At 38.0% G+C, this 19,582-nt stretch overlaps 1 protein-coding gene across 1 annotated transcript in view; it reads left to right on the top strand.

The window, feature by feature from the left end:
* Positions 1–3,110: 3,110 nt before the first annotated feature.
* nek10 (NIMA-related kinase 10) overlaps positions 3,111–19,582 on the top strand; it is a 76,715-nt gene continuing 60,243 nt past the window's right edge. The window contains exons 1-14 of the mRNA XM_007895525.2: positions 3,111–3,144; positions 4,095–4,193; positions 5,112–5,172; positions 5,514–5,662; positions 7,769–7,867; positions 9,312–9,396; positions 9,619–9,660; positions 9,749–9,827; positions 12,272–12,339; positions 13,161–13,240; positions 14,126–14,212; positions 15,841–16,065; positions 16,860–16,999; positions 17,813–17,874. Of these exons, the coding sequence (XP_007893716.2) occupies positions 4,120–4,193; positions 5,112–5,172; positions 5,514–5,662; positions 7,769–7,867; positions 9,312–9,396; positions 9,619–9,660; positions 9,749–9,827; positions 12,272–12,339; positions 13,161–13,240; positions 14,126–14,212; positions 15,841–16,065; positions 16,860–16,999; positions 17,813–17,874 (1,251 nt within the window). The 5' untranslated portion in view covers positions 3,111–3,144; positions 4,095–4,119. The remainder of the gene's footprint in view (positions 3,145–4,094; positions 4,194–5,111; positions 5,173–5,513; positions 5,663–7,768; positions 7,868–9,311; positions 9,397–9,618; positions 9,661–9,748; positions 9,828–12,271; positions 12,340–13,160; positions 13,241–14,125; positions 14,213–15,840; positions 16,066–16,859; positions 17,000–17,812; positions 17,875–19,582) is intronic.

The following is a 19,582-nucleotide window of genomic DNA, read 5'->3' as shown; positions in this document are numbered from 1 at the left end:
ACTCCTCTACACTAACACCAACACACACACTGACTCCTCTACACTGACACCAACACACACACTGACTCCTCTACACTGACACCAACACACACACCAACACACACACTGACTCCTCTACACTGATGACAACACACACACCAACACACACACTGACTCCTCTACACTGATGACAACACACACACCAACACACACGCTGGCTCCACTACACTAACACCAACACACACACCAACACACACACTGGCTCCTCTACACTGACAGCAAGACACACACTGACTCCTCTACATTGATGACAACACACACACCAACACACACACCAACACACACACTAGCTCATCTACACTGACACCAACACACACACACTGGACACTGACACTGACACACACCAACACACATACTGGCTCCTCTACACTGACACACACCAACATACTGACACTGAAATACACCAACACACTGACACTGTTGTGTGTGTTGAGTGTGTTGGCTCCTTAACACACACTGATACACACCAGCACTGTCTCCTTTATACACACTGACACTGACACCGCCGCCTCAACAAACACTAACACTGGCTCCTCAACACACACCGATACTGGATCCTCAACACACACTGAAACTGGCTCCTCAACACACACTGTCACTGAAACTGGCTCCTGAATACACATTGAAACAGTTCCTGAACACACACACTGACACTGGCTCCTCAACACACACTGACACTTACTCCTCAACACATACTGGGATCAAGTGTAAAGAATAACCCATCAATTTACATTTAGAACTTTATGCAGCGTGGTCTTTTAAATTGTGAGAACAACTGGTAATATTCAACTGGGATTATAGAAATAGAGGGAATAGAAAATAACTAATTAAAAGAAATGGGACAAGAGCAGAAAAGTAAGATTAATGAAAAGATCAACTGAAAAAACACAGGTAGCAGAAAAAAAACATGGTGCTTAAAATTTGTATGGTTCCATAATGGAGACCGTGAGTGTTAATTTAATCAGATTACGTTAATTTATATTCAGAGAGGTAAATACCCGTTCGTGCAATAAACTCCAACAACAACAACTTGTACTTATATAGCGCCCATCACGCAGGATAGCATCTTGGAGCACTTAGAATAAAAAATAAGGCAAGGTGTGTTTATTTATTGAAAAGGAAGTTAAATAAATATGTTGTTGAACAAATCGAAGGTTATGAGAATACATATAGACATCAATAATAAAATATTGCCTGGATCATGAGGATTTCAGTTCTACAAGGGCATGGAAATACAGATATAATAATAATAATAATCCTTGCATTTCACGTCTTCTAGAGTTTAACAGTAAACACCTGATAGCTCGGCACTCCAAGGGAAAAGTTATCAGGAGTGACGAGTTTGAGGAGTGGAAAGTTAGGGATATTTATAAATACATCAATAAATACAGCTGGGATATTGACAGCTTTTACGGTAGCGACTTTTTGGCCAGGGTCAAGTTATGAGGAGTTTACTGTACCTGTGGAATATGGTTGATTAGAGTTGGATAACGTATATTGTAATGTTCAATTGTTAACCTAGTATTTTGTATACATACTTAGGAAGGCGGGAGGAATCTTTCAAAGGTTTATCTTGGAAATTTACCTGTGGTTAGTGAAGAAATTGGAGCCAGCAACAGGCCACATTACATATTGTCTGAAACAAACAAGGTAACTGCGCCAATTGGTCTGACACGATTCACATAACCCACCACAATGATCAATTTAAACACAACTTTCATATGTTTCTGTTCAGAATAAGATACATTCATCATATAACACAATGTAATAAGCATAATTTATAATATATAGTAGTAACTAAATTGATCAATATGGTAGGTTGTATATAAATAATTAATTCTTCTAGATTGTTAAATTATTTACACCTTGTTATTAAACCCAGCCTTACTGAATATAACAGAAACATTATGAGGCTGGCACAAAGGCTGATCTGTGTAAGCAAAGTGAATTTAAGATCTTTTTTCTTTAGGTAAGATTAAATAAAATGTTATTAGTAAACAAAATATACTCTTAATATTTCAAAAAATGTCTGTAAAATAGATTTTGTATTATGCTTATTTAGTTAACTTATCATAATGACAACAACAACAATAAAATTACATTTGTATAGTGCCTTTCATGTCAGAAGACGTTCCATGGCATTGGACAGTCAGTGTTTCGAAGCCAAGCTGGGGGTTGGGATCGGGGAGGGTGTAGGTCTGGGGGGATGCAGAGTCATCGAAAGCACGGTTGAAGAGGAGGGTCTTGAGATGGGTCATTATGATTATTGATTTAACGCAAATAGTTATGGTAAACAGCATAGAACTAAGAAAGTATTGTGTGAAAAGCTGTGTTTCGGTAGCTAGCTAATTATCAACAATAATGAATCTGATGGTTTTGGATTGTTAAATTATTTACACCATGTTATTAAACTGCTTTTTTATTGTAGTTTAGGTTTAATAAAGAATTATGAATTAACTTATTTAACTGTAACCAGTATTTTTTTTTATTAAAATGAAGCAGTTCAAAAGTAAAACTGTTTTAAGAATAGTACTTTGGATGAGAAATATCGTGGAAGAGATTCTTTAGGAAGAGGTCATTTGAGTCTATATTGAAGTGTGTTAGAATGCCTTGAACCTTAGCTTTTTTAGCAGTTCATTATGAATATTGTATTAAAAATGTTATGGATTGAACTCTGCTTTATATATATATTAACCAAGTAAACATATATATATATATAGTTAATATAAATATAGTTAATATTTATATCGGTTATAAAACTATCCTGAAGCACCCTAATGAGTAATGCACTCTACAAGGTGATATTGAGCCAAATGGATTAGGTACAGCTTTAATCCCTAGTTTTTGATGAGTTTGCTGATCTCGGCCGAGGTGGTGATTGGGCATTATAGTCAATCTGTATTGATTATAATGTACCAGTGGAATATGGTTGATTGGAGTTGATAATGTACATTGTAATGTTCAATTGTTATCCTAGTATTTTGTATACATACTTAGGAAGGCGGGAGGAATCTTTCAAAGGTTTATCTTGGAAAGTTACCTGTGGTTAGTGAAGAAATTGGAGCCAGCAACAGGCCACATTACATATTGTCTGAAACAAACAAGGTAACTGTGCCAATTGGTCTGACACGATTCACATAATCCACCACAATGATCAATTTAAGCACAACTTTCATATGTTTCTGTTCAGAATAAGATACGTTTATCATATAACACTATGCAATAAGTATAAAATTATTGTTAATAATTTAATAATCCAAAACCATCAGATTAATTATTGTTGATAATTAGCTAGCTACCAAAACACAGCTTTTCACACAATGCTTTCTCAGCTCTACGCTGTTTACCACAACTATTTGCGTTAAATCAATAATCATTATGATCCATCTCAACCTGTAGCTCAGTGGTCGTAACACTCGCCTTGCAAGTTGGAGACCAGGGTTCGATTCCCGGCAGGGTGAAACCTTGGGCCAGTTTCCTTACTCCACGCGCCTAATAATAATCTCTCAAGAAAAAAACAATAATAATTTAGTCACTCAATCCATGACTGTTTGTGGGTCACTGCTGTACGCAGTTTGGCTGCTGTGTTTCTCCCACAAATATACAGTCAATTCACTTTACAGTATATTCTGTGAAGCGCTTTGAGATGTCTGGAAGATGTGAAAAGCATCATATCAAATGCAAGGATTATTATTATAATCGGTTCAGAAGGTAGGGATAAAATGAACCACAGTTCCACTTTCAGTCACTGTGCGTTCACTCTGGAAAGTGCCATATGTAGACATGTAGTGAGAATGAGATTGGACTCAGCTATAATATCCCAAATGCAAGAATGAACACTCATTCTCTAGGCTTAAACATGAATAGTAACAACATAAGTGAAATACAGAAAGATTATGTGGAATTATACTCCAGCATGGGTCATTAATATTGGGAGAGCTGCGAGTGATATTTTTTCAGCTAGGTAAAGCACTTATTTGAAAAGATCCTGCCTTGATGAAAATGAAAATGCAATTGATTTATGTTTAGATTTGAACTGATTCATATTTTTACAGGAATGGTGTTTGTAGTGGCTTTACAATGCTTGAGCAAGACAATAAGGTCAAAGCTGCTGAACGATCATCCGACACAAAACTCAAAAGACTTGCGGACAAGTATGTTTGATCTCCTCCTTGATAATATTGTGCTCTCAATGTTTCTTAATCTACCAGTATTTAAGTATGCAGCACAAGATGTTTCTAACCCTCTTATTTTGTTGCTTGTGATTTTGTACTAATACTCTACAATACCTCTTAACAGCTTCTCACTTCTATTTTCATAGTGTGCATCAGGTAAGCCTATTTTCCTAAAAATCTTCTTCCTGCTTTACTCTTTATATATGTTTTTAAAAATTATATTTATATATTTTTAAATGTATAGCCTAGCATTATAGCTGGGAGAGCTTGTACTAATAAGTATTGATGTGCACTTACAGTGGGTGGCAACAGCTGTCGAGATGGGTTTGGCAAGACACATATTTTTCCAATATTGATTGAAAGAAATGAATGTGTAAAGCCCCTACTGTAGTTAGTAAACATATTTCTTTAAAATAAAAATCCACAGGCTTTTAAAACTCCAATTTAAAAACTTTTAAATTGGTAAATTTAAACTTTAAAAAGTTTACCATTATCCAGATATTCTTGATTTAACTGATTTCCCTGCTCCTTTTTTAATTTTGATAGTGCACCAAACAAAGAGCTTTGTCTGGTTCTCGATTCAAAACAAACATTGTAATTTATTTGGAGTTGGCTTTATTTCCCTTCAATATTAGCTGACTTGAAATTAAGTGAAAGTGAGTATAATGTCCCACAAACATGACTGTTTGTGGGACATTGCTGTGCGCAATTGGCTGCCGCGTTCGCCCACAAATATAGTCAATTCACTTTACAGTGTGTTCTGTGAAGCGCTTTGGGACGTCCTCCCGACGTGAAAAGCGCTATATCAAATGCAAGGATTATTATTATTATAAGGTATCCTGATTTATTTAATTCATTTTTAAATTCATGTTTCAAGTTTTATTTTTCTGTTTCCAGAGAACATTCAGACCTCAAACGGCTACTTGCTCTTTTGAGTGTTTCAGCAAGCAAGCAGCAGGTATCATAACTGGTTCATATTTTCCTAAGTGTTGTCTGAATCTGTTTTTGGTAGATAAGACACATTTCTATTTATCTTTTAATTGTCAAACCCCACCCAACTGATCCATAACTTCTTTGTGTGCTGTTTTAAAGAAATAACACATTATCCTTGTTGGTCATTAATTGTTCTCCTCCTCCCCCATCCTTATTTAGAGTGCAAATAATTGGATTCAGAACAACAGATCCTAAACAACATTGTTTGAATAGAATATATTACAATTGTAAATGTATCCATTGCTTACTTGCTTCTGGAAGTTATGGCAAGTTTCCAGTGTTGTGTTTTTGTGTTTGTTGTTTCAGTTACCAGCTCTACATTTTGACAAGGGCCATGTAAGTGTAGCAAAATCACAACAGCAGCAACATTCTGTTCCTGGAAAGCAAAATGGTGGAATCCACATTCGTAAGCAACAGCAACAGTCAACAGAGGCCGTGGAGCTTGAAGCTTTTAGGTATTATTTTTTCCTGAGTAAAGAATCTAAGACTTGATGTTGGGGTTTCAAGCTGTGCTTGAAGTCAACTGCTAGTGCAAAGTGGATCAGTTTGTAAATGATGCCAAAGTGCACAAACGATTACTCAGTAAATATTTATTTCAAAATAACAGTTTGTTACTGGCAACATATGGATGCTTTGTGCAATTTTTCTTTCTACGACTTCCAACTACTGCTGCAGTTGAGCCAGTTCTGTGGATTAATCTGGGGAGTGCACGGAATCAAGTGTTGCGCTCTATGATGTATTTTCTACATCAACGCTGGCCTTTGCCTTTTGGTACAGAAGGTGAGAGCGCACGTCAGAGTATGTGTCAAAGGGGCTGTTTGTTTTCTTCAGCAAAGATCAACAGTCTTGGCTCCATGTAGGCTTGTACTTTGAGTCACAAGTTATTTGATAAATCTTCTTGTGAAAGCACTTTTCGAAGCAGTCCTGCAATAAATAATTCTACCCAATGTTAGGCATTCTACCAAGTTTTAGTCATCCTACCACGTGTTATAGTCTTTGTCCTCTTTAAATTAATTCTTAAAATGTTTTCCCTGTTGCCAGTTGATGGAGTTTGCCTCTTTTCAAAACAAAAAATGTAGTCATCTTTGTGAGCAGCTCCAGCACCAACAACAGTTTGCATTCATATAATAAATACCCTTCAAAGGCTTCAGAGATACAGGTTTGGATGCCAAGCTGGGAGGAAGGGAAGGGGAGAGGTGGTCATAGGCACTGTCTAAGAGGTAGGTTTGAATGTGGTATTTGAAGAAAGTTAGAGAGGGGGCGAGGCAGAGAGACAGAGGCAGGTAGTTTCAGAGCTCAAAAAAGTATGATTGTTCCACTAATCTGTGCAACAGTCAAAGCATTTTAATCTTCACGAAGTTCCAGCAACATTGTTTTGTTGTGGAGAAGGACATTTGAGTGCAGATAATAGCACAAAATGGATTTAACTCAGTTGGTATCCTGGGAAGCAGCAATCAAATGCTGCTTCCAGGATTTAAAAGCAAAGTTGGGGTGGCTATTCCCATATCCAGGTTTTAAAATCATAACTATGGGAACCAATGTGTCGACGCTAGGTAGTGGGTTTAGTTCTACAGCAAATCTTAAGCAATGGATGGAAATATACAATGTTTTGTATAGATTTGGCATAATAATTACTTAACAAATTGACATAAATTTTATCAATTATCTCAACAAGAACAAACACTAGTTACAAAAATAATGAAGCACCTTTCACATCAATAGGATGTCTCAAAGTTCTTCACAGTGCTGAGTGGGCACCCGAGCTGGGGATTGGTAAAGTTGAGGAAGGTAAGGGGCAAAGATGACCAAAGGTGAAAAGAAAGGAATTAAGGTGAGCTTTAAAGGTGGGGAGGGAGGGATGAGGTGGAGGGACTCCATAATGGAGTTCAAGTGAGTGGGGGTAGAATAGCTGAAACTCACTAATGTAGGCAGAAGACATGAAGCAGGCCCGAATGGAAGTTGTAGCTGGGGTGGTAGAGTTGCAGAAAGTCAAAGATAGGGCGAAGTGAGGCCATGAAGAGATTTGAATGTGAGGATGAGGATGTTGGATTTGATCCACTAGGGGAGCTCGTGCTCCTAGTTAGCTCTGTGAAGCACTTTAGTGGTCATAAACTACTGAATTTCATGGCTGGAATATTACTATATTGAAGTAATGTGAATATTTAGTTACTTAACTATTGTAAATAGAGACAAAAAAGTCACGAGATAAGTTTCTCCCACAAAATATACAGTCAATTCACTTTACAGTATATTCTGTGAAGCGCTTTGAGACGCCTTCAAGACGTGATAAGGCGCTACATCAAATGCAAGGATTATTATTAACATCATGATTATTGTTATATGGAAACATTTTTTGGCCTGACTTTATTTTCATACAGCAGCCCAGATTAGTATTAATTTGTATGAAGTGGTTGAAAGTAAATGACAGATTCATTACTGTGTAGAAAGCAGCATGCTGTAGGATATTACAACAGAATGTTATCTCATTTCATAAAAAGCCATTGTCACAAGTCATTTCTTTCCCTCTTTGCCAGTCATTTCTTTTCATTCTTTTATTACAGTGTCAATTACAAAAATGAAAGGAAGTTTAGCTGTCATCCTTACCACAAATGCTTTCTGGAGATTTTCACTGCATTGGTAAAGCAGCGACTCACTTGCAGGTAGAACTGAATACTGTGTATTGCTAAATTGTTATGAAATGTATGCAGTCAATTCACTTTACAGTATATTCTGTGAAGCGCTTTGAGATGTGTCAAAGACGTGATAAGGTGCTATATCAAATACAAGGATTATTATTATATTCATTGTTTCAGTCAAACACTTTGAAGCACAAAGATTAAAAGATCTTTATAGGCCACTTAATAATAATAATAATCCTTGCATTTGGTATAGCGCCTTATCACGTCTTCTAGACCTCCTTCTATCCCGAAAGGTACTATAGGTGTAAATTGCATTGCTTGTCACTGAGTTTGTTCATCTTGCCTAGATATCCACCATCTATATCATTAAGCTTGAATTTAATTATTTTGGGTTTCTATTATAGGAATTGTTAAAATGGCGCTGGAGTACTATTAATCTTTGATTCTTTTTCTTTTGTGAATGCTGTTATGCATTTATATTGATAATATAGTTAAAAATACAGGGAAAATGCACTACAAAGGGACCTTTGTTAAAAAGAATTGTTTGCTTAGAAGTTTCAAATATGTAAAAATTTTAATTACATCAATTGTTTGAGATGATTCTTCAATTTGGGTAAGAAAAAACCTTGCATTTTGCACAAAAAAAAACCTTGCACAAAACGTGCAGTCACATGTTCACAGCAAGGCCTATTTTATCAGGGAAGGGAGAATTAATCCTCCAATTAATTCACTGGAGTTAGTAGATAAACACAACAGCAAATTTGCACACAGAAATTTCCCACAAACAGCCAAGAAGTGAGTAGCCATTTTTATTTGGAGAATTGTTGATCAAGACCCCAGGAGAAACTCCCTACTCTTTTCGAATGGTGTCACACCGTCTTTCACATCACTTGAGCAAGCAGCCGAAGCCTTGGTTTAACATCTCATCCTAAAGATAGCACCTTCAATAATACAGCGCTCCCTTACCACCGCATAGGAGCGTTAGCCTCTACTGTGAGGACTTGAACCAATAACCTTCTGACTCAGAGGAGAGTGTGCATCCAACTGAGCCAGGGTGACACCTGTAAATATAATCTTGGTGGGAGAGAGTATCTTATTATCAGTTGTCAGGTAAAGTTAATATCCCCTTATTAGCTCACACCATTAAGGTTGATGAATATACCAACAAGCAGCATATCAGGTGTCAAGATTGATAAAATTGTTGGAGATGCTGTCCTTCAGATGAAACGTTAAACTGAAATCTCATCTGCCTATTGAGATAAACATTTGATAATGGCATGGCACTATTGAAATAGAAAAGGGAGTTTTTCCCAGTGTCTGGGCCAACAAATTGGTTGCTCTGTATACACTGTGACTGCACATCACAGGAAACTCTGTGAAGTTACTTTGAGACATTTCAACACAATAAGACACTATATTACATACAAGGATTGTTATTATTATTATCTTTTCTATTACATTACAGAGAGTGGGTGGATCGAGCGCCACCTGCGAATTGTCTCCGGGTGCTAATCTGTTTGAGATTGATAATGAGAGATTCATTTTATCAGGTTTGTACAATAAAATACAATTTATCATTATTGACATTTTTTCTCCTCTTAGTCTGCATACTTTATACATGTTTAATTTATAAATTATATTTCATTATAGTAATGAATATCAAGCACAGAATTTTGCAAATGTACATTGGTTTTGGATATAACTGGGTTGTGTATTTTTCCTTGAGATGACCACACGAACATTTACATGTTAGTGGTTGTTTTTTATTTCAGAAAGTTTTCAATGAGCTTGGAGGAGTTGAGACCTTAGCACAGGTTTGTTTCAAGAATATATAAAATTCAACTGAAATGCCAAACATGGTTGGCCATTTTTAAATACATCTTGTGTTTTTTTCTGTGTTAGTATATGGAGAATGTGACTCACGGTTATCTTGGATATGGGGGACAGCAGTTTGTTGTTGACAGACTGGTCACCATGACATGTAAGTTCAGTTTCTTTAAATGCAACTTAGTGACTCATCAAAGGGTTTAGTTATTGAAATACCTTATACTTTTAATATATTATATTTTTAATCACTCACTCTACTTCTGTCATCTCCTGTGATCCTACTGACCCAGCCGCTCCCTCTTTTCAGCAAACAGGGTCCTGTTTCATGTCTCCACACCCTGCCCTCAATCCATCTCAGAGATCCTCTCCTTCACCCCTTCCATCCTTTCAGCCAAGCAGCCAGCTAGCTGTGTGTAGCACTTTGAGACATCCTCCCAACGTGAAAGGCATTATGTAAATTGTTGTGGTATAATTGCAATTTTTCATTTGCATCAGGGAGCAGTTACTATACATTTTGTGGGATTGACACAAAAACAGCGCCTTGGGACATCCTCCCAACATGAAAGGCGCTTTACAAATATAATTTTGTATTGTATTATGCATTGCTTTTAACCAGGAAGGAATGTAGTCCTACTGAACAGTCATTTGAAATTCATCATTGTAATTTATAGTGGTCTACAACATTGGATCTCAAGTCTAATTTCCCATCTAAAAATATTTTTAAAAAAATAAATGGTTACTATAGGTTAACTATTATATATATCAAATTGAGCATGAGCTACTCAAAGTAGTTCAGTGTATTACTGCTATTTTCTGATCACATTATATTTTCATAATTTTTCCATTGTTTTCAAAAAGTTACATATTCATTTTTCAATTCCGGAAAAGGGATCTGCCAATCGACTAACAACCAGGTGCTAGGTAAATAGAGACGTGGAGAGTAAGGAAACTTACTCAACGTTTTGCTCTGCCGGGAATCGAACTCAGGTCTTCTCGCTTGTGAGGCGAGTGCTCTAACCACGAAGCTACAGGACTCCAAATCCCTGACTGCCCATAAAAATGTAATTTGTTGTTGTTGTTATAGAGAATGTCTGACCCAGAGGCAAAGGGTGCGTCTCCACAGAGACAAACCAAAGTTTTGCTTTGCAGTCCTTATCCAAGCATCAGACCTGTCATGAAACAAGTGCTGGTGTAATTGTGCTATCTGGTTACAAAATGCAGATTTAATTCCTTTAGTGAGGGATTTTAAATTCTACAGATATTATTATTGTTTAGAATTTAAATAACTGTGTTAAATAGTTCAATAATAGGATTCTAAATATTAATATTGTCTCACTGGGAGAAAATTACAAAATTAAATGCAAATTTTTTCTACTCCATTTTTATAAAATGCTTTGAGACATTCTCTATCACAACAACAAAAAATTACATTATATTGCGCCTTTCACGTTGGGAGGATTTCCCTAGGTGCTGGACAGTCAGGGATTTGGATCCAAGCTGGGGGTTGGGATCAGGGAGTTTAGGGGTAGGAGGATGACCAAGGGCACAATCGAAGAGGAAAGTTTTGAGACAGGCTTTGAAGGAGGCCAAGAAAGCAGCAAGGAGAAGGGACTGTGGAATGGAATTCCAAAAGATGGGACCGGAGAGGCTGAAGGCTTGACCGCTGATGGCACTGATTCTTCTTTTTTCTGGAGAATTTTCAGATACTTTGTAATGTGAAAATGTTCACGGCAAAACTTGGTATTCACTGAACCAAATTTCCTTGTTTCCCTAGTAAATTCAAGTGTGGACATTAGCAAAATGTTCTTAATACGGTATCCAGCATTCTTTAACATTAATAATAATAATACTTGCATTTGATACAAGCATTTAATCACATCTTCGAGACAACTCAAGGGCTTCACAGGATATACTGCAAGTGAATTGACTGTATATTTTGTGGGCGAAACGCAGCAGCCAATTGCACACAGCAGTGTCCCACAAACAGTCGTGGATTGAGTGACCAATTTATTATTTTTTTTAAGGAATTACTACCCCGGAAATGTGGAGTCCTGTAGCTCAGTGGTTAGAGCACTCGCTTTGCAAGCGAGAGACCTGAGTTCAATTCCAGGCAGGGCGAAACCTTGGGCAAGTTTCCTTACTCCACACGCCTAATAATAATCACTCCAAAATCCAAAACAATAATAAATTGGTCATTTTCAATCTACGACTGTTTGTGGGACATTGCTGTGCGCAATTGGCTGCCGCGTTCGCCCACAAATATACAGTCAATTCACTTTACAGTATATTCTGTGAAGCGCTTTGGGACGTCCTCCCGACGTGAAAAGCGCTATATCAAATGCAAGGATTATTATTATTATTTTTATCTGCCAATTGACTAACAACCAGGTTCCTATGTGCTGCTAGATAAACAGAGGAATGTGGAGTAAGGAAACTTGCCCAACTTTTGGCTCTCCTAGAAATTGAACCCAGATCTCTCGCTTGCGAGGCGAGTGCTCTAACCACTGAGCTACAGGACTCCACAACAATAATAATAGTAACAATATTGCATTTGGTATTTGGAAGTGTTATTTAATTTGATTTGGATTATCTTTTCAGACATTTTTCAAAAGCTGGCTGCTGTTGTGGAACAAAGAGAATGGGTCACTGCGTGTGGAGCGCACAAGGTATGAGATTCCTGTGACACCTATAAAGACATTCAATACATTTGTGGATTGCCAACATTCCTAGTAAATTTGTTATACAATACGTTTGGTATGATAGTTATTTATTCAATAATCCTTAATAGGTTAGTATTTTTTCATTTAATTTTAAATTTCATTTGTCGATTGAACCACTTATTTTAGCCAGAGTGTCACTAAGCCGTTGCACGGTTTGATTCCTGCTCTACATTGAGTTAACTGATCTTAGTAGACATCAGTTACTATCAATGCAGGCAATTGCAACCCTTGAGATCTTCTCATTATACTTCATGTTAACACATAAATGATACTCCGTGATCAAAATCACTATTTTGCCCTTTTTTACTTATACATTGGTGTACAGTCTATTTTAGAAGTAGAACAATTGCTTGCCCCTGGAGCACAGGAACTGCTGAACATTTAGTATGTTGCACCAGAAACAGGCATAAATTAGCATTATTCCAGGAATAAAGATTTAAGTTTTAGGGTGAAAAGATTGCAAAGATTTACAAAGAATGTACAGCACGGAAAAGGCCACTCGGCCCAACCAGTCCGTGCCAGTGTTTGTACTTCACAAGAGTCTCCACCTATTCCTTACTCCCTCCCATACCCTTCTATCCCCCCTCATATAGAAGGTCTAGCTTTCTTTCAAATGTGTAAATTGTGAGGTGGGTTGTGATAATTAACAGCTTGAATTTTGCAGTGATGCAAAATGTGACGTGTGTTGTGCTAATTATCACCAGTGTTTTTATTACATCATATTTTAGCCCATTGTTATATTGTAACCTGAGCTGTGTTCTCTTTAGACTCTGGTAAAGCTATTAGCAGCCAAGGACAACAATGTATTATTGGGAGCTCTCCTTGCACTTACCAGCTTAGCTGAAAGGTATACTTCCTAAATAATAAACAATATAAAGTATCATACAAATTAGTCCAAGGCTGCACTCTCAACCTCTCAAAGCCAGTCAGTAACCTCGGCCTTCTGTTCGACCCTGAGCTGTCCTTTCTCCCTCATATCCGCGCCACAACTGGCACCGCCTTCCACCACCTCCGGAATATCGCCAGACTACGGCACTACCTCACCCCTCACGCTGCTGAAACTCTGGTCCACGCCTTTATCACCTCAAGGATGGACTATGGGAACTCTCTCCTCGCCGGCCTTCCCGGCACCTCCCTCCACAACCTGCAGGTCATTCAGAACTCTGCAGCTCGTGTACTGTCCCGCACCAGGCTTCGGGACCACATCACTCCCACCCTCGCTCGCCTCCACTGGCTCCCCATCCCCCAGAGGATTGATTTCAAGATCCTCATCCTCACCTACAAGGCCATTCACGGCCTTGCTCCCTCCTACCTCTCAAACCTACTATTCCCCAACCTACCTGCCCGTACCCTCTGTTCCTCTGGCTCCAGTCTGCTCCACATCCCCCGCCCCAACCGCCCTACCATCGGTGTCCGGGCCTTCAGCCTCTCTGCCCCGAGGCTCTGGAACCCTATCCCCCAGTGCCTTCGCCGCCTCCTCCCTTTCCTCCTTCACGGCCGGTCTCAAGACCTTTCTCTTTGACCATGCCTTCAGCTCCCCTCTCGACTCTCTACCGCCTCCTCGCTCCTTCCCTCCCCTCACCTTGACCATTTCCCCCCTGCTCGGGTCCTGACCCAACTGTACAGAGCCTTGGGACGTCCTCCCGACGTGAAAGGCGCTCTATAAATGGAATCTTGTTGTTGTTGCAGTTTAATCAAAAATGATTATTTTTAATATTCTTTTTCTTTGAAGTCCCAAGTGCAGAGTGAAGATAGGAGAAGTCACAATTGTAGAACACCTGTTAACAATTTTACAAGAATATGAATTGTTATCAAAGAGGTATGTGGTGGCTTTTGTTATTATAAAGAATTACACATAATGTACAATACAGAAATAGGCCACTCAGCTCAACCAGTTTGTGCCGTGATTATACACCAAGTCTTCACCAATTCCTTACTCTCCCATTCCTTCTATTTCCTTTTCCCTCATGTGAAGTTATAGCTTTCTCTTAAATGCATCTATAGTAAGTGATTCAACCACGACTCCAGCAGTAGTTTCACAATTGTACTACCCTCTGCGTGAAGTAGTTCCTTCTCAATTCTCTTTTATATCCCATAGTTTCTGTTTTATACTCGTGTCCTCTGGTTACAGACTCTCCAAGCAGTGGAAACAACCTATTTATGTTAATCATATCAAATGCTTTTATAATTTTAAACACTCATATTAGGTCCCCCCTTAAATGTCTCTTCTCTAGCAAAAAAGGCTTAACCTGTCCAGTCTATCCTGATAGCAGATAGCAGATAGCCAGGGCTGGCATCGCTCTTGTGAACTCTTAAATATTAAACCTCTGCTGTACTCTTTGCATCGCTGCTATATCCTTCTTATAGTGTGGAAACCAGAATTGGACACAATGCTCCAAATGTGATCTAAATTCAACATCCCCTTCTCACTTTTATATTCTATCCCTCTGGATATAAAGCCCAAGACTCCACCGGCATTTTATAGTCTCTATCTGTGCAGCTATTTTTATACATTCAGATCCACAAATCCCCAGATCTCCTTGCTCCTCTACTCCTGTTAGGTTCATACCATTTAGAACAACCTATTTGGTCGGCCAACCAAATACATTTTCTTGACTGAATATTTCTTAATTTATGGGCATTACATAAACATCGCCACTCAGTAGCTACAGGAAACAAAACATTGATTTAATACAGACTTGGCGAATGTTCAGTGGGTGTACGTGACAGTCCCGCAGACTATAAATGACCATAAATTAAGAAATATTCAATCAAGAAAATTATATTCTCCTTCTCTAGATGACTAGTTACTTAATCTTTTCTGATACTTTATTTCCCTTGCCGACAACTGACATTAAGTTGACTGGCTTGTAGTTTCCTGGATTTGTTGCATCACCAATATAGATACTATCTGTAATAGAGCCTTAGCCATCTTCTCCCTAGTTTCCCTAAGGATCCTTGGGTGCAGTCCATCTGGGCCACGTGCCTTCTCCTCTTTGAGCTTGTGTAGTTTATTTAATTCCTCCCTTCTCTCAATCTTAACTATTATGATTTTACACCCTGCCCCTTCTGTTCTTACTAAATTTTCTTTATCAGTTTCCTTTGTGAAAACCGAGGCAATGTACATGTAGTATTTCTACAATTTCCAATTATCGCTATGAGCTTATCCCCTTCTCCCCTTAATGGTCTTATCCCTACTTTAACCTTTTGTATTGCTAACATGTCTATAGAATACCTTGCTATTTATTTTTATATTTATATGAGTTAGTTATTTTTTTAAAAAGAAACAACTGTGGTTATAAAGCATTAATTTTATGGGTGGGTGGGAGAAAGAATCATTGAATGTGATAATGTATAATGTTGGGAAATGGAAAACTATCCTCCATTATTTTGTTGAATTAAAATGGTGTTTGGGGCTGGTCTCCTTGATGCCAATGTTATTTACAGAATGACTGCTGAGCTGCTTCGCCTCCTGTGTGCAGACGCACAGGTGAGAGAACAAGTGAAAATCTATGAAGGAATTCCTATCATGCTCAGTCTACTACACTCAGACCACCTAAAACTGCTTTGGAGTGTGGTCTGGATCCTAGTCCAGCTCTGTGAGGATCCTGATACAAGCACTGAGATCCGCTTATGGGGAGGTATCCAGCAATTACTGCACATTCTACAAGGGTGAGTTTTAAAAAAAATTGAAAGGATACAATATTAGTAATATTTATTTTAGTTTTAGTTATGCCCATTCCTATCTTGAAATAGCAATTAAATAGATAGCCGAGGAAAATATTTGCATGGAATCTAGAAATTGAGTCCATTTGAAGAGATTTAGATACGTATTCTTTATCTAGTTTTCTCTCCTAGTTCTTCACTGGATTTCTCAATTTAAAAAAAAGAGAAATAATTTGCTCTGCGCTTTCTTAATGGAGATGAATATTCTGCTGAATTTCCAGTTTATAAAGTAAAACATCAACACACTTAGACTTACTACAGTCTAACCACGTTATAAGGTCCATAAAATCCTAATCCATGATATAGCAAGGCATGATAATTTGACCAAGTATATGTGTAACCAGAGGGAGAGGACCAGCCCGCACAAAAAAAAAGTCTGTCTTCCAGGTTATTGGGGTCACCGGAAAATTATTTCCTGTTTCCTGAGTAGGCGCAGAGCAGGAAATGATGTTGCTGTGATCCGATGATCTGGAAGTCCGCCTATTTTTAGTGAAATAATCTTATCAAAATGTAAGGTGTCCACAGTGCAACCATGTTCTAAGTAAATTTGCACTAGAGTGAAGTGTGTTATAATGGGGGTGCACTGTATGTTCTCTCATGTGATTTTGTTTCATGTTTCATTTAAACTATTGAGCAAAGAGAGCCCGAAACCTGATATCACCCACTCATTCAAGAGACATCTCTTAAGTGTGAGAGCCTGGAAGCTTTTTGTGTATTGATTTGCTATATTTTTTTTACAGAGATAGAAATTTTGTGTCTGATCGTTCTTCAATTGGAAGTTTGTCCAGTGCTAATGCCTCGGGGAGAATTCGACAGCTCCAGTTATCTGAAGAACTGAGCACTCAGGAAATTCAAGAAAATACATTGTCTTTACAAGAAGGTAAAACATGTCTGGCAAAATAAAGATCTAATTGTTGGATATCTCAAATGTAGACTTTTTTTTGGAAATATTAAAGCTAGGAATTTCTTTTATCAGAGATGGGATAGATTTTTTTAATTTTCAGTAGAACCCCATTTTAATAAAAACTAAAATTTTGCTCCATATTTCACTATTAAAATCTGGTCAGCTGAAGAGTACGTTGTGGAACATGCATGAAGCAGGTTCTCTTTACGTGGCTGACGTGGCTCCAAGGAGACACACTGACAATTTGAACATTGGGCTTCAGTGATCCTCTGTGGCACTGAACCAGGCAGGTCTACAAAACTGTGGCTAAACTCTCCGGGATTAGATGAAGCAGGGTCCTTTACCTTTGGGGAGAGAGTGTGCATTTCTTTTCAGAAAATGAATACCATATCATATGGAACTCTCGGTAGTTTGGTTTGGAGAATTTTAAGCATGTTAATGTTTTCCTATGTGTGTCGGATACCTGGCTGACCAAAAACAGAATTCAGCAAATCAACTTTTAAATGATGGAAGTAGGAGATATTTGCTCTCTGTGTTGAATTGAGTTTGTCATTGGCTCAGTAATTGTGAGAAAAATAACATTAAGTTTCTTTGTGTTATAAAAAACAACTCATTGTAATGTGTTTTCCAAGCATTATAACATCTCAGAGTGAGATGACCGTGATAAGTCATTCCCACTATGCACATGCAGTTTCTCTAACTTTTTAACCCTTTGATATAACTGCCCAGTAACACACTGTTATCTGCTGTACAACATAGTGGTCCTTACTGAGTGTTTTATCATTTCAGCTTGTTGTGCTGCGGTTACTGAGCTGGTCCTTAATGATACAAATGCTCAACAGGTTGTGCAGGTTAGTGATTTCATATGTAAAGAGCATGTTACGATCAGTGCTTATGTGTTTAAAATTAAGAAAGGGATTGATAAAGTGAAGATGAGTAGAATGTTTCTTTTGACGTCTCATCCAGTGTATTGAAAGTTAGCTCAAAGTCCCCATATGGGGCATGAACTCCTGACCTAATTCAGAGGCAGTAGTGCTGCCAATCTGGCTGTAACATATGCTGAGGTTTCAAATAAAGCTGGTATTTGCAGTCGTGTAGAAATATCCATCCTTCGGATGAGATGTTAAACTGAAGTCCCATCTGTCTGTTCAGGTGGAAGTTTGAGGGTCCCATTACACTATCACAAAAGAAAAGGGAATTTCTCCTGGTGTCCTGGCCACCAATCCCTCAAATAAAATGGTAACTTATTTCATAGCTGTTTGTAGGATATTGCTGTGCTCAATTGTGCTGCCACGTTTGTCTACAAATACAGTCTCTCCATTTCACAGTAAATCCTGTGATGTCCTTTGGGACACCTTTCCAACATGATAAGGTGCAAATGAAAGGATTATTATCAATGAAAATTATGACCTATGATTTTGGTGTGATAACTATCACATCATTGATAAATGCACTGAAAAATATCAGGCAATAATTAAAGACTGTTGATAACAAAAGATTGACAATAAACGTGATCCTTTCTGGCTCTATCACAATGGTTAGTCTGAATGCAGCCTGTGCTTCCATTGGAAATAGCTTCCAGATTGTGGATTGGAGAACTGGTTCATGAAGTACTCGTGTAGGTTCACCTACAAAATATACCCTCACTGCATACCACAGTAAATCCTGTGAAGCCCTTTGAAACATTTTAATGATGTGTTAAGGCATTGTATAAAATGTACAGATTCTTATTATTTAATGACTTGAAATCTTTACATTTTCTGTTGGCAGTTACTGATGTTATTAAATTGTGGGAAAGGAGGTAGAGAGACCCATAGACAGTTTTTAGTAATTGACTGTCTTCAATTGTCTTTAGTTATCAACTGGGGTTAGAATCATAGAATTATATGGCACAGAAGTAGGGCATTCAGCCCATCGTGTCTGTGACAGCTCTTTGAAAACAGCTATCCAAATCAATCCCACTACCCCGCTCTCTCCCCATAGCCCTGCAAACTTGTCCTCCCTAAATAATTATCTACTTCTCTCTTAAAAGTTGTTAACGAATTAGCTTCCACCACCCTTTCAGGATATGCATTTCAGATCTGGACAACTCACTGTGTAAAAAAATTTCTCCTCTGTTTCTTTTAACAACTATTTTAAATTTGTGTCTTCAGGTTACCGACCCACCCGCCAATGGAAATAGATTCATCTTATTCACCCTATCGAATACCCTCATAATTTGAAAACTTCTATTAAGTCTCCTCTTAACTGTGTCTGCTCCAAGGAGAATAATCCTAGCTTCTCTAGCCTCTCGTCATAACTGAAGTCCCTCATTCCTGATACCATTCTGGTAAATATCCTTTGCACCCTCTCCAATGGCTTGACATCCATCCTAAAGTGTGTTGCCAGAACTGAACACAGTACTCTCGCTGAGGCCTAACCGGTGTTTTATAAAGGTTCATCATAACTTGCTGACTTTTGTATTCTATGTCCCTATTTATAAAGCCTAGTATCCCGTATGTTTTTTTTTAAACAGCTTTATCTATCTGTTCTGCCCACTTCAAAAATTTATCTAAATGA

Source organism: Callorhinchus milii, unplaced genomic scaffold (genome assembly GCF_018977255.1).
Source record: "Callorhinchus milii isolate IMCB2004 unplaced genomic scaffold, IMCB_Cmil_1.0 Scaffold2, whole genome shotgun sequence".
Lineage (NCBI taxonomy): Eukaryota > Metazoa > Chordata > Chondrichthyes > Chimaeriformes > Callorhinchidae > Callorhinchus > Callorhinchus milii.
The sequence above is the reverse complement of the archived record's forward strand: the minus strand, read 5'-3'. Positions and strand labels throughout refer to the sequence as shown.